This window comes from Cebus imitator, unplaced genomic scaffold (assembly GCF_001604975.1).
Source record: "Cebus imitator isolate Cc_AM_T3 unplaced genomic scaffold, Cebus_imitator-1.0 Scaffold59, whole genome shotgun sequence".
Taxonomy (NCBI): domain Eukaryota; kingdom Metazoa; phylum Chordata; class Mammalia; order Primates; family Cebidae; genus Cebus; species Cebus imitator.
In genome coordinates this window covers 8164204-8179859 of record NW_016107374.1, presented here as the reverse complement: position 1 = coordinate 8179859, position 15656 = coordinate 8164204, and the positions used below count along the sequence as shown (strand labels likewise).

At 46.1% G+C, this 15656-nt stretch overlaps 1 protein-coding gene across 1 annotated transcript in view; it reads right to left on the bottom strand.

Moving 5' to 3' along the window:
- Positions 1 to 7762: 7762 nt before the first annotated feature.
- The window catches only part of HSPB8 (heat shock protein family B (small) member 8), an 18623-nt gene continuing 10729 nt past the window's right edge, over positions 7763 to 15656 (bottom strand). The window contains exon 3 of the mRNA XM_017529563.2: positions 7763 to 8794. Coding sequence (XP_017385052.1) covers positions 8635 to 8794 — 160 coding nt within the window. The 3' untranslated portion in view covers positions 7763 to 8634. The remainder of the gene's footprint in view (positions 8795 to 15656) is intronic.

The following is a 15656-nucleotide window of genomic DNA, read 5'->3' as shown; positions in this document are numbered from 1 at the left end:
CATTGGTCTGGAACAAGCCTGCTATAGTTTAATACTGGCTCATCATTTCCAGGCTGTGGGATCCTGGGCACGTTTCAGGCTGCCTTGCAGGGTTGACTGCAGATTAAATGGAAAAATGAGTATGAAGAGCATAGACAGTGCTGTGCAGCTAATCACATTCAACTTCAATAACATTACTATTAATACTCCCGCTTCAGGTTTCAACTGGACATTGTTTCTTCCATTTCTTCCTAGAAGCCTCCAGTAACTACTGTATCCAGGCTGGGTGCAGGCAGAGACCCATGTCTGTGTTCCTCAAGGCCTAGTGCTATAATTGCCACATAGCTGGCTTGTGTGTGTGTGTGTGTGTGTGTGTGTGTGTGTGTGTGTTCATGTGATATTCAAAATCTTTAACTGGTAGGACATGGCACTGATCTTTCAGAACAGCCATTGGTCCAAAGGCCTCCTGCTGAAGAGATATTAACACTTCAGCTGTTGATGCTTTTTTTTTTTTTTGAAAGTGACTTATCCTCATATAGTTAGCACTTTTTGTTCCTGTTGATTCTTAGGAGGAGTTGGAAGCAATAGGGGCGGGGCTATATTTGAAATTGTAGCCAGGCATGGTGGCTCACACCTATAGTGCCAGTACTTCAGAAGGTCAAGGTGGGTGGATCACCTGAGGTCAGGAGTTCGAGACCAGCCTGACCAATATGATGAAACTCTGTCTCTACTAAAAATACCAAAATTAGCCAGGTGTGGTGACCGACATCTGTAGTCCCAGTAACTGGGGAGGGTGAGACACGAGAATTGCTTGAACGGGGTAGGCGGAGGTTGCAGTGAGCCAAGATTGTGCCACTGCACTCCAGCCTGTGTGACAGAGCGAGACTGAAAAAAAAAGAAAGAAAAAAGAAAAGAAAAGGAAGAAAGAAGGAAAGAAAGAAAGAAAAAAGAAAGAAGAAAGGAAGGAAGGAAGGAATTATAGGTATTATCGTTATTTAGGTATTGAAAAGATAGCTTGTTATAATCAAAGATTCCAAGAAGTGGGGGCACCCCACGCCACGGGAAACCACAAAGGAAAACTCCAGGCTCCCTCAGTAGGCAGAGGGAGTGAGAAGAAAACGTGAGCAAGAGCCTTTATTGTGGCTTCTGCAGGAAGGCAAGGGTGAAGCAGGGCATGCAGGTTTTGAATTGGCACGTTTGAATAATCACAGCAGGCTCTGGGACACAGGGGCTGTCTCTACTTCTCTGGTTCCTGGCCCTGGGTGATTAGGGCAGGTGGAGAGTGACCCCAGGGCTGAAATAAAGGAGGTAGTTAGGGGTCTGGGCTTTGGAGAGTTTGGTTTGCATATGAAAATGTGCTCCTCTCCCAGAGAGTCCTTTTCTATCTCTAGAAATTGACTGGCCCTGGGACAGGCAGTCCCTTGGGGTCAGCAAGGATCCAGATGCCAAAGCATTAGAATAAGAAAACATGTCTAATACCAGCTAGGACACTGGGGGTCCTGAGAGGCTCAGGCAGTGCTATTCACCAAGTGGTAATGAGGTATCTCATTATTTGAACACTGGCATTCTGTACCTGGACATACCAGTTGAATTTAGTTCCAAGCACAAGTGCTCAGTAAATGAATGGCAATAGCCATGCTCTTCCACATGGCTGCTCTTCCTCCTTCCCAAGGGAGCCACCAGGTAACTCACATCTGCTTATACCTGGGAGGCCCTCCAGCTATAGGACAGCTGGCTTGGTTCGACCAGCCTTCAGCAACCTGAGAGCTGGGCCCGCAGCAGGCCTGGAGACTCCCGCTGCTTCCAACAACTCCTGGGCCCAGGACATTGGGTAGGAGGCAACCTCCAGGCAGCCCCACATCCTGCCAGCTCCAGGTGTTGGCTCATTTAAGAGCCAGTATTGATTTTCACATTATAATGCACTCCCCGTGAGGCACTAAAGGGAGGGGTTGGAGGAGAAGCCAGCCACTGATTCCTGGAATTTATTTTGAGACACATTAATTTGTTTCTTCCCTTCAAGGTCAAATCAAGTCATCTCCAAACATCACCACTGGCAGCCGGCTGGCTAGAAGGCGGCTGGGAGGGGGTAGAGGTGTGCTGCGGATAAAACTCTCTCAGAGCTGGGTCAAGACAGGGGGCTGGAAGAAGGTTCTGGGCATCCCCTCTCCCTGTATCATCAAAGTGAGAGCTCAGGAACAATATTTCTCTGTCATTTGACTGGAGATCTCCGTGAAAGGGTCAAGTCATCTATTTTGATGCCAAGTCTTGTGTCTTTGAGCTTGAACCTCTCAGAACTGAAATGAGCCAGGTTTCTGGGGTTTGAAATCATCCCTTTAGCCTAATTTCCCATGGTGACCCACAGTCATCATTCATTCATTCATCCATCCACTTAATAAATATTTATTGTTTCTGATGTGCCAAACATTCCCATTTAGCATAAAAGACAGCAGTGGACAAGACAGACAAATAAGATGCCTACTTTTTTGGAGTTTCCATTCCAGGGTGTATCCGTGTAAGCGATGTGTGTTGAGGGTAGCTTACATTTTAATAGGCACGTGTGTTTCCAACCAAGCAAGCACAATTCTCAGAAGTGCTTTGATGGAAATAAAGCAGTGTGATCTATTTAATAGTCAGTGATTGGAGGGGGTGATGGTGAGGCCTCTCACAATATTGTAAGAATTGAGCAAGCAGAGGTAGGGTTACAGGGGGGATCTGAGGGAATTAGGATAGGAAGAAGGCAGCCAAAGAGCTGGGGCAGAGTGTTCACAACCAAAGGAATGGAAAGCGCAAAGGCCCTGGGGTGAGAAGGACCACGTGTCTGAGGAACAGAAAGGTGGCCAAGAGATGAAGTTGAAGACCTGACAGGGGCCAGATCATCTGGGACTTTGAAGGCAGTAGGATGAGTTTGGATTGTATTTGTTCAATCAATCCATTCATCTGTGCATCTGACAAGTATGAAATGCTTCCTCGGCACCAGGCACTGTGTTATGAGTTAGAGATACTGCAAAGAAGCACCAAAGTGTGCTCTCTGTCTGTAGTCTACCAGGGGAACATTCTGGATATCTGGGAAAAATCATGCTCTTTTGAGATATTTAAATAAAAATGACGTATACCCCTATCAAGTACCCTCTCCAAGAACCTCGCAGGAGACCATTCTTGTGGTTCCTTCTTCAAGTTCCTGCCCATGAAGAACTCTCTCCATTTACCTTGCTCTGGACTGTCTGTGACCTTGATTCATCCTCATCCACCAAGACCACTCATGTAAAACACCCGCAGGTGTGTGAGACTTCCCTACAGGTTGTACTGGCATATGAGTTTTATATCACAATGCAAAGAGTTTAAAATTAAATATCGTGCACCATATTTTAGGTTCTGGCTCCCCCACCACCTGGCCTTCCTCACGGATCCCCTCTCACTGAAACCGCCTTTGGAAAATTATAACTGAGGACATTGTGACAGTGAAAGAAATCAGACCTAACCGGCTCTATCTTGCTTCTAACGCTTAAGCTGTCCTTGTTCATTCCTGGGCTTATGCCGAACTAATTTTGAGAAGGAATTTGGTTCACGGTTTGACTCTGAAACAGAATTGACAAAAGCCCTTTCCCGAAAAGACCCCTTTCCTTCCTGGGGACTAGTCCGCCTTTTCAGGACTAACAAATTAGCTACAAGATTAGAAATTACAGTTTAGGGTCATGTGGCCTCTGGCTTCAAGAGTCTGAACCTCCCCAAATTGCTCCTGGGGGTAACATTGCTGTCGTGAAACCTAGATCGGTGCTGGAGATATTTTGCAGACCTGCACTCGGTGGATCAGCTGACAACAACCAGACGGCCAACTAGCCCAGCCAGTTCTGCCATCCCACCCAGGAACAGAAGACATTAAGAAAACCTCACTTCGATGCCCTATGATTCCATCTCCAACCTGAACTATTAGTACTCCCCACTTCCCAAGCTTCTACCCACCAAACTCTTTAAAAACTGTGATCCTGGAATACTCAGAGAGACTGATTTGAGTAATAATAAAACTCTAGTCTCCCTCACAGCCTGCTTTGCGTGAATTACTCTTTCACTATCGTGATTCACCTGACTTGATAAATCGGCTCTGTCTAGGCAGCAGGCAAGGGGAACCCATCGGGCGGTTACATCACTACAGTCCAACCATCCACGCATTTCCAGGCCCCCTTGTTTTAGAGACTCTGCTCACTTGCTTGAGCAGATCTGTGTGGGTCTCCATGCCCTTGGGTCGGGAACCGTCTTAGGGATGAGCTTCTACTCTGCCTGCTTGGGGTCTCACCATTCAGTGGCCTAGAACTGGAAAGCTTGGAAATAACAATCTTGCTTTCCTCTTCTCACCAAGCTCTTGAAGTGGGAAGAAATGGTATCTAACCTCCACCCCAGTGCCTTGCACATGGTAGGTGTCCTGTAAATATTTGTTGAACAAATATCAGACGGGTAAGGATTCTTCCCTTGGCTTGAAATGATCCCTCTTCCTTTCCTTGAAAACAAAGTAGCTAGGATCAGTTTTGATATTTGTTACTGTTATTATTATTTATTCTGCTACACAAATACCTAGGCTGTCACAATATGATGTGCTGTGTTGGGATAAGGGTGAGTGAGAGGAGGCTCTGGCCAGCCTGGAAGGAGGCCCAGCGGAGACCCTACAGAATTAGCCAACCAAGGGGGGTGGGACGGTATTCCTTGGAAGAGAGAGAGTAGTGTATTCAAAGTCCTGGTAGCAAGTTAGAGCCTGTCTGGTTGGAAGAACAGAGGGAAGTTAGGCGAAGCAGGAGGGAGAGAGTGGGGGTTTGGGCTGTAATGGGAAAAGGTCACCCAGGGACTGATCCAGCAGCCTAATAAGTCTTGCAAAGAAGTTTGCACTTAATCCTGTAAACAATGGGAACCATCAAAGGATTTTGAAAGGAACATGCCTTTTGCCTTGGCTCATGTGTTTTCTTCTGCCTGTGAGGCACCTCCCTACCCCAAACCCTGCTTGCTCAAGTCCTATAGCCATACCTGATCCTCTAGCCTGCCGCGAGTGACCCCTCCTCTAAGAAGCCAACCCTGATCCCCCAGTGCTCCACAAAGCCCCAATTTGAAATACCTCTCTTCTCTTCCCATAATTTGGATGGAATCACTTAAGGCACGCATATTTTGCTTTGCTAGGAGAAAGTCAGAACAGAGTAATAGTGAAGAGTGAAGGTCCTGAAGTCAGGCTGCCTAGGCCGGTTGCTTCCCAGGTTTATAATTTGGGCAGGGCACTTTTGCTTCTCTGAAAAATGGAGATAAACACTGGACCTATCTTGGCTGGGTGCATTGGCTCACACCTGTAATCCCAGCACTTTGGGAGGCTGAGATGGGCGGATCACTTGAGGTTAAGAATTAAAGACCAGCCTGGCCAACATGGTGAAACCCTGTCTCTACTAAAAATAAAAAAAAAATTAGCCAGGCATGGTGGTGGGCACCTGTAATCCCAGCTACTGGGAAGGCTGAGGCATGAGAATCACTTGAACCTGGTAGGCGGAGGTTGCAGTGAGCTAAGATTGCGCCACTGCCTTCCAGCCTGGGTGACAGAGTGAGACTCTGTCAAAAAAAGGCAAAGAAAGAAAAGAAAATTGGACCTACCTCGTATGATTGTAGTGCAATTAAATATATTAAATATACATAAAGCACCCAGCATGGTGTCTGGCACAAATAGAAGATTCAGTGAGGGCCATTCTTTTATTTGCCTGTCTCTGTTACTGGACTGTTAGCTCTTTGCAGGCTGGGATTGTGACTCATGGTTTGTTATGCTCTTGGCTTCTAGCACAGGCCCCAGCAGAATGTGTGTTCAGTCAATGATTCTGCTGTCTTTTGGGGGCTTGAAGGTGCCCTTGAGAAGCAGTGCAGCAGCTCCTCATTAGCTCTTCCAAAAGAAAATATATGGCCGGGCGAGGTGGCTCAAACCTGTAATCCCAGCACTTTGGGAGGCCAAGGCGGGCAGATCACGAGGTCAAGAGATCGAGACCATCCTGGCCAACATGATGAAACCCCATCTCCACTAAAAATACAAAAATTAGCTGGGCATGGTGGCATGCACCCGTAGTCCCAGCTACTCTGGAGGCTGAGGCAGGAGAATTGCTTGAACCTGGGAGGTGGAGGTTGCAGTGAGTCAAGATTGTGCCACTGCACTCCAGCCTGGCACTTGGTGACAGAATGAGACTCTGTCTCAAAAAGAAAAGAAAAAGGAAAAGAAAAGAGAAAAGAAAAAAGAAGAAAAGAAAAGAAAGAAAAGAAAAAAGAAAAGAAAAGAAAACATATAGGTTCGAGTTTTATAACATGTGACTTACCCAAGCCACTTCTTTCTGGGCCTCAAGTTTCTTCATTGCAAAAATAACAACATCTACTTCCTAGGGTGTTGTGGGGATTAAATGGGATTGGCTTCAGGGATGGAGCATGTGACCCCAACCCGGCCAATCAAAGCACTGATTTCTTGACTTTCCGCTTAGCTCAGGGATGATCATGTGATCAGGAGGGTGCAATACGAATGACTCTCTGTAATAAGGCACAGGGGGCTTGGCTTACTCCTGTAATCTCAGCACTTTGGAAGGCCAAGGTGGTCGGATCACTTTGAGGTCAGGAGTTCCAGACCAGCCTGGCCAACATGGTGTAACCCCGTCTGTACTAAAAATACAAAAATTAGCTGGGCATGGTAGTGGGCACCTGTAGTCCCACTCGGGAGGCTGAGGCAGGAGAATCAATTGCTTAAACCTGGGAGGCAGAGCTTTCAGTAAGCAGAGATAGCGCCACTGCACTCCAGCCTGGGTTGACAAAACGCTAGACTCTGTTTAAAAACAAAAAATGACTCCAAAATGGCAGATGCTATGGGAAAAGACTGGCCTTTCTCCTTCAGGACTGGAATGTGGATGTGGATGTGGATCTGTAGTGACTGCAGCTGTAGTGACCTTGTGGCCCCAATGAGAGGACATGGGGGCATGGAGGGCTGGGGGCATGGGAAGCAGGGTCAACAGAGAGAGTGGGAATGAAGCCACCACTGCAGAACCACGTCAGATGGTGGGAAACAGTTCTGTTGATACCATTAGTGCCCCAAATCCAGCTGTACCAGCAAGTACCTCCTATTCTGGACTTCTCAGCTATGCGCACCAATACCTCTTTTGGCTTAAATTAGTTTGAGTTGGGTCTCCTGGCACTCACCACAGCAGCCCTTCTTCCTACCACCCTACAGTCAGGCACCTGTATTCCTGGCAGCATCCCTGTCATGGCCATCCTTTTCCCTTTTGCCAGAAATTGGTCTCAGGGTAGGCTTGTGGCCCACTTTGGGCCAATGAGATAGAAAACGAAGTCTGCTGGGAGCTTCTGGAAAACATCCTGCTCACTGATAAAAGAAGCAGCTAGGCGATAATACCTTTATATGACTTCCTTCTATTCCCATACTTTGTCACATGAGGATGAGATGCTTGGAGCTGCTGCAGCCTTCTTGCAACCATGAAGATAGACTGTGACTACATAAACTTACTGGAGATGGCAGAGGAAAAAAAATGGAAATATTCTGGGTTTTTGGTGTTTTTTTCAGAGCTGAAAAAGACAACTCTGAATCTACTTACCTCTAAACTTTTTGTGAAGTTAGAAAACAGCTATTTATATCATTTAATCCACTATTCATCAGGCAGTATTACTTTAAGCCACAGCATTGCTAACTGATGTTGTATTTGTAGGTGATATTACATTTAGTTCCTCATTAAAAGAAGCACACGAAAAGTATATATTAAAAATAAGAACCACAAAAGGCTAAGAACATCAACTCCTTTATTATTATTAATTTACTATTATTTCCCCCTAAACAACAGCACAACTCAAATAACAATGAAACACCCATCCCGCCCATATACACAATACCACTAGCCTGTCCGCCAGGCTATCCGGCCTTTGCTTGGTTCCTGATGGAGCTGTCTGGAGACAGCTCCCTCTGTAAAAATCCCGACTTAAACACAGGGGACAGAAGAAAGGGGGGACTTTGGCCAGATCATAAACTGAGAGGCTCCCAGAGTCCCTAGGGAGTGCTAACTTGGAAACCTTGGGAAAGTGCTGGAAACATCTGGGCAGAGGAGAGAAGGCACTGTTTGTTTTTATGTGGTTCATGGATACATCCCGTATGGGGATGTAAGACCTGTATACCACCCTTTGCAGGCCAGGCATGTGGAAGCACAGTGGGGTGAGCTATTGGGTTTCATTAACCAAACCACGTGACATGGTTTGGGCGCCATGGGAATTGGGAGCCCAGAGTAGAAACCTGGGTGATGGGGAGGTCCGCAGAGAAAAGTAACCCTTGCATTCGCTGCAAGGTAAGATACAACATGAAATGTTAAGTCCCCTTTTATTTGTTTTGCAACTGTAGAATGTGTAACATTTTCATCAAGATAGAAAAGGTAAAGAAAGAAAAGCTAGTATTTTGGCCTAACGCAACCAAGCATGATTTGCCAATTGTGCTATCTCATGGCGAAATCTACCACTATGCTATCCAGGGAATCTGTGGTCAGTCCCCATCCCCCCACCCCCCAACATTTTAGTTGCACTAAATCTGAGTTCAGCTAAAGTAATGTACCCTGGAATCAGAGAAGCCCTAGGGTTGGGGACAAAACAAGGATGGGCAGTACTGGCATCTCAGGTACAGGTGACTTCCTGGCTGTCCTGGGGAAGATCATTGTTGAAACTGCTTTCTCCAAATGTTGAGTAAGGAGGGACCTGGGGAGCTTCGATGATCAGCAGACCCTCTGGGGAAAGTGAGGCAAATACTGTCACAGGATCCACCTCTGCAGGAAGCCTAGGAGAAACATGATTTTATTCATTTATTACTGTTACTATAGCTTAAACATTATTTTATTCACTTGAAGGGAAATATTTTTGATAAAAGCTTAGGCTTTAGGGACATAAAATGCTAGGTTTGAATCCTGGTTCTACCCCTTTCTGGCTGTGTGGTCTTGGGAAGATCACTCAATTGCTCTGAGCTTGTTTCCTTGTCTGCAAAATTAGGATAATAATATTGAACTTGTAGAGTATTTGAACATCAGAGTCACTGAGTATGCTTTGCAAATGGTAAAATGCTGTTTAAACAGTAGATCTTAACTTACAAGAGAGCTATGGCTCACATGTTTGGTCCCAGGTTGAAGTCTTCCCCTTAATACCAACTACTGACCACAATTACTAGCAGAAATGGCCACTACGACCCCTTTATAGAGTGCAAGTAAGGTGTTATGCAGAGCAGGCAACACATTTTCATTTGACATGTGCTTGCTAGAAAGTGCTTCACCACAAAATGCATCAGTGGTGATGCAGGTACTAGGCACCTTGGCAGACAAAAGTGGCCAGGCTGGCCGCATGTAGATTTCAGATGGCAACATACTCTATGGTATTAAAAACAAGCCTTGATTTTGGTCATGCCCGAAGTATCTCTGATATGGTTCAGCTGTGTCCCCACCCAGATATCATCTTAAATTGTAGCTCCCATCATTCTCCTGTATTGTGGGAGGGACCCGATGAATTGAATCATGGGGTGGAGGCATTTCCCCCATACTGTTCTCATGGTAGGGAATAAGTCTCACGAGATCTGATGTTTTTATTATTTTTTTTTTTTTTGGGGGGGACGGAGTTTTGCTCTTGTTACCCAGGCTGGAGTGCAATGGCGCGATCTCAGCTCACTGCAACCTCCGCCTCCTGGGTTCAGGCAATTCTCCTGCCTCAGCCTCCTGAGTAGCTGGGTGCGGTGGCTCACGCCTGTAATCCCAGCACTTTGGGAGGCCGAGGCGGGTGGATCACGAGGTCAAGAGATCGAGACCATCCTGGTCAACAAGGTGAAACCTCGTCTCTACTAAAAATACAAATATTAGCTGGGCATGATGGTGCATGTCTGTAGTCCCAGCTACTCGGGAGGCTGAGGCAGGAGAATTGCTTGAACCCAGGAGGCGGAGGTTGCGGTGAGCCGAGATCGTGCCATTGCACTCCGGTCTGGGCAAGAACAGCGAAACCCCGTCTCAAAAAACAAACAAACAAAAAAACTGTGAGGACATATTAGTGGTCTCATTGGGGTGCTATTTTTAAAAAAATCATGAAATCCATAACCTGCTGAATACTTTCCATGTGCCAGCTACTTTGGCTGAATCATATCATTTTGGTGTTAATAATCCCACCAGGAAGATTCCATTGCTATCCCCATTTTACAGATGAAGAAATTGAGGCTCAGAGAGGTGAACTAATTTGCCCAGGGTCACTCAGCTGGCAAATGGCAGACAGGAAATGGAATCGGAATCCTGGTCTCCAAACTCAGAGTATCTGACTGCGATGCTCTCCTGCCTCTCCCAGTACCAGCCATTTGAAAAAAGGACTATGGCAGGAACGCTCGGAAGTTCAATCAGAGCTTTCCACTGGTCCATGCTGGTTCTGTGTATTGTAAATACAAGGGTCTTGATGAGAGAACCAAGGCATGAGGTAAACTCATTCCTGATCATGGGCAGGAGGGGCTGGGGAGTTTTCCTTCCCTCCCTCTCTCCCTCCCTCCCTCCCTCCCTTCCTTCCTTCTTTCCTTTCTTCCTTTGTCTTTCTTTTTCTTTTCTTTCTTTTTCTCTTTCTTTCTTTTTTCTTCTTTCTCTTTTTTTTCTTCCCCCTTCCTTTCTCCTTCCCTCCCTCCCTCCCTCCCTTTCTTTCTCCTTCTTTCTTTCTTTTCCTTCTTTCTTACTTTCCTTCTTTCTTTCTCTCTCTCTCTTTCTTCCTTTCTTTCTCTTTCTCTCTTTCTTTCTCCCTCTCTCTCCCCTTCCCTCCCTCCCTCCCTCCCTTCCTTCTTTCCTTTCCTTTTTTTTCTGTGTACGGCAACCTGTAGCCACATGAGCTGTATCTACTCAGGAGATTCCTTGCCAAATTGGAACCATGGAGATGAACAAGTGCTTCTGGGAAGCACATTTGGAAGAGAAAGAGGGAACTGGGAAGCTGCCAAGTCAAGATTTTGAAGCAGAGACAAGGTTGAAAGTTTAGATCTCCCTCTCAATGCTGGGAATGGGCTGACTGTTTAACCATGTGCACGCCAACCCAATGCACACCAGGTACGGTGTGACAGGGTGGCGATGGCCCAGAGCATGTGTTTTGCAGGCAGGCCAACCTGCATTCAAATTCTGACTCTTCCTGACTACACAACATGGGGCTGGTGATCTTGCCTCTCCGAACCTATTTCTTTGCAGAAAAAAGGGGCCAATAATAGTATCTACCTCTCAGAGTGGTTTGGGAATTATGGTGCAATCTCTGGCCTTACATGTTGGCATCTTGACAGCAAGATGCAGTTTCATACAAATTGCAGTGTCATTGAACCACAGAGTATCAGGGCCCCAACGGATCTCCCTGATTGTCCATGACAATGCTCTCATATTACACATGAGGAAACTGAGGCTCAGAGAAACAGACATGTCCAAGGTTTCTCACCAGGTGACTTGTATGTTAAACCCACGTGGTGGAAAAGCAATTCCTCTTCAATTATCTTTCAGTGCTTCTACTTACATCTGAAGGAATGTCTTAGCCAAGTACTAATATGCCTTTAATGCCTTCAGCCTCTATCACGTGCTACCTTCCCCTTTTAATAATGAAAGAGCTGAGGCCCTTAGGCAGGCAATGTTATCTGGTTAGAATTTAACCACATTTTGCTTTCATTGGATTTATTTCATGATTGTCTTCCTCAGTGAACATTTTAGTGATGAGAATTTAACTTTATCAAAAATGAGTTGATTTTAAAGAAAAAAAAATCTTTGATAAATCATGATACAGCAATGTAAGCATATAAAGCAAAAAATAGTGAAGACAGTATGTGAATGATAGTATTCCAAATGACTGCAATTTGATTTCCCCTAACCAAATAGGAAGGTCATGGACTTTGAAAGTTGAGAGACCTGTGTTCAGGTCCCAATCTGCTCTTTTTTTTTTTTTTAAACAGCTTTATTGAGATATCATTGGGCTATAAAACTGTATATATATGGTATACAAGTTGATGTTTTGATGTATGTATACATCGTGAATACAGTGATTGCCACAGTCAAGCTAATGAACATAGATTTTGTGTATCTATGTGTGTTGGGAAGATTACATTTAAGTTAAGAAGATTAAATTTGCTACCCTCCTAGCAAATTTTGAATATATGACATAGTATTGTAAACTATCACTGCCATGCTGCACATTAGCTCTCCAGAACTTACTTATCTTGCAAAACAAAACTGTGTATCCTTTAACCAATATCTCCCCATTTCCCACCCTGTACCCGCCTCTGACAACCACTGCCCTACTCTCTGCTTCTATGAGTTTGACTACTTTGGATTCCACATATCGTGAGATCAGGCAGTATTTCTCTTTTTGTGTCTTTCTTATTTCACTCAGCAGAATGTCCTCTAGCTCCATTCATGCTGTGCCAATGGCAGGATTTCCTTCCTTTTTTTCCTCTGTCACCCAGGCTGGAGAGCAGTGGTGCCATCTTGCCTCACTGCAACCTCCACCTCCTGAGTTCAAGCGATTCTCCTGCCTCTGCCTCTCGAGTAGCTGGGATTACAGCTGCGCACCACCACACTCAGCTAATTTTTGTATTTTTAGTAGAGATGAGGCTTCACCATGGTGGCCAGGCTGGTCTAGAACTCCTGACCTCAAGTGATCTGCCTGCCTTGGCCTCCCAAAGCTCTGGGATTACGGGCATGAGCCACCACACCCAGCCTCCTTCTTAAGGCTTAATAATACTGTACTCTAGATCTCTTTTGTTACTTGCTGTGTGACCTTGGTTGAGTCCCCTGAGCTTCAGTCTCTTTATCCACAAGATGGGCATAATAATACCTACTCATGGCCAGGCACAGTGGCTCATGCCTATAATCCCAGCACTTTGGGAGGTCGGGGTGAGGTGGGTGGATCACCTGAGGTCAGAAGTTTTTGAGATCAATCTGGCCAACATCGTGAAACCCCGTCTCTACTAAAAACACACACACATTAAAAAAAAAAATTAGCCGGGTGTGGTGGCACATGCCTGTAGTCCCAGTTACTTGGGAAGCTGAGGCAGGAGAATCACTTGAACCCCGGGAGATGGAGGTTGCAGTCAGCTGAGATCACATCACTGTACTCCAGAGCCTGGGTGACAGAGCAAGACCCTATAAAAAAAAAAAAAAAAAAAAAAAAAAAAAAAAAAAAAAAAAAAAAAAAAAAAAAAAAAAAAAAAAAAAAAAAAAAAAAAAAAAAAAAAAAGACCTACTCAATAGGATTTTTCTAAAGATTAAAGAAAATTAAACCTATAAACCTCTTAACATGGTTCCTGGCACATCATAGGTGTCATATGTAGCAGAACAGATACCTGGGAAGATGTGGAACGAGGGAATGAGGAAAGTAAAGCTTGCCTGGGTTCTAGGCATCCTTCCTCGGTGATTTCCTGCATCCTTGCTTCCTGTTCTGTTATCCAAGTTGGGTGTGGAAAAGAGCCCAGCTGCAGTCCTTACCCTGCCCCCAGCCTGATAGGAAACCCAAGACCTCTCCCTTTTCTTCTTATCCAGTCCAAATGGGGCCTTTCACATGGAGATGGATGTGTTGGGATGAATTTCCTGCCATGGTTAAGGCAAGCAGCTGCAGCATCCTGCCTGGGTGGAAATCTCCAAGGATCTCAGCCTGGCTGAAGGAATCTCCCTGCCCTCTAATGACCGCAGTTTTCCCTGGTAGAGGAGGCCATGAGACCTCCTGAGATTGGTCCAGAGGCGTCCCAGCCTCCAGTTCAACTCCTTGGTGTCTGGAGTCTGGGCAGAGCCAGGAGCTCCCAGGAGTCCCTGCTGCTGAAGTGTAAGTCTAGCCTTGTGAAGTCTTTTCATAATATTAGTTCCCACGGACCCAGCCCTGAGTCTGTATTCCATGCTTAATGCTTTATACACAACCTCTCACTCCCATCACAACTCATCCATGTGGGGATGCAGGAATGGAAGCTCAGAGCAGTTAAGCAAGTTACCCACTCACTTTCTCATAGAGCCAGGACTCCTGGTACCCAGAGCTGAGATGAAAAATATTTAACAACTGGCACAGCTGGGCACTGACCATTCAGAAGGGATGGGTGTATGTCACAGTGATGGAGGCAGGTCCTGGGATCCTTTAGTTGTTGGAAGGTAGAGAGGTTTAGAGGGTCCTGGGGACAGGATCAGGGTGACTGCAGTTGACTAGGGAGGGTACGTGGGGGGGCTCAGGGCAATGGCTAGCCAATATTCAGGGGTCCCCAACCCCGGGATCGTGGACCAGTACCCGTCTGTGGTCTGTTAGGAACCAGGACACATATCAGGAGGTGAGCCGCAGTTCAGCCAGCATTACTGTCTCAGCTCCGCCTCCTGTCAGATCAGCAGTGGCATTCGATTCTCATAGGAGCTTGAACCCTGTTGTGAGCTGTGCATGCGAGGGATCTAGGTCGTGCGCTTTTTATGAGAATCTAATGGCCGATGATCTGCGGTGGAACCATTTCATTCCACAGTCCACGGAAACATTGAAACTGATCCTTGGTGCCAAAAAGTTTGGGGACCGCTGAATATTTTAACAACTAGCCCAGCTCAGCAGTTGAGCACCAGCCTGGAGCAATTTTAGGCATTTCTCATCAGGTTACTTCCAGCAAGCTATTTCCTTTAATGCCTTGGAGCTTGCAAAATGCACACACACACCAAAAAAATCATCACCTTTTAAGATGATTAATTCAACTCTTTCTCACTCAGTCCCTTTTACAGCTATGCCCTGCTTGTGGCTCCACCCTGAGACGTCATTTGAGCCTTGACATCAGCAAGGCTGTCTCTCTTCCTTCCTCTCCCCTCAGCAATGTTGAATCTGCTTGCTGTACCAGGGAGAGGTGTGGGGCAGGGAGATGGCAGGCAAGCCAGCGAACACGAAGAACAGTTTCGCGTTTGCCTTATCAGGAAGTGTCCACAGGCTTCCAAGAACTGCAGAGGCTCTGGGAGGGCCTGGGATGGACACGTGGGGAGAGAGACAGGAATGTAGAATCCCAAAGCTGGAAGAAGCCTCAGAATTCAGAATTCAGCCAGTGTGATCTCTCCAGACACAGAATGTCTTTGCAAAGGCTGGTGGAAAAGTTAAGAGTCAACAACAATAATAATAACAAACTGCCGCGTATGAGCAGTGACCTTGTAAGTGGCAGTTTGCTATGTCATGACCTCATGTCATTTTCAGCCAGGAACTCTGAAAGGCTGGAATCAGCATCCCTTTTACTGGAAACAGCATTCCTTGCTCAAGGACTGAGCGTGGAACTCAGAGGTCAGGGATCTATTTTGGGCCCTTCTAAATTCTAGTTGTAAAGACCTTGGGTATGTCCTTTCACCTGTGGGAGACTTAGTTTCCCTGTATTGCAAGGAGGGTCATGTCTCTTCTCCCCAGTGCATACTTTTGCTGCAAAGGCTAAATGCAACGATTAGGGGTCGGGTGTGGTGGCTCACGCCTATAATCCCAGCACTTTGGAAGGCGGAGGCGGGCAGAATACTTGAAGTCAGGAGATCAAGACCAGCCTGGCCAAACATGGTGAAATCTTGTCTCTACTAGAAACACAAAAATTAGCTGGGCTTGGTGGCAGGCGCCTGTAATCCCAGCTACTAGAGAGGCTGAGGCAGAAGAACCGCTTGAACCCAGGAGGCGAAGTTTGCAATGAG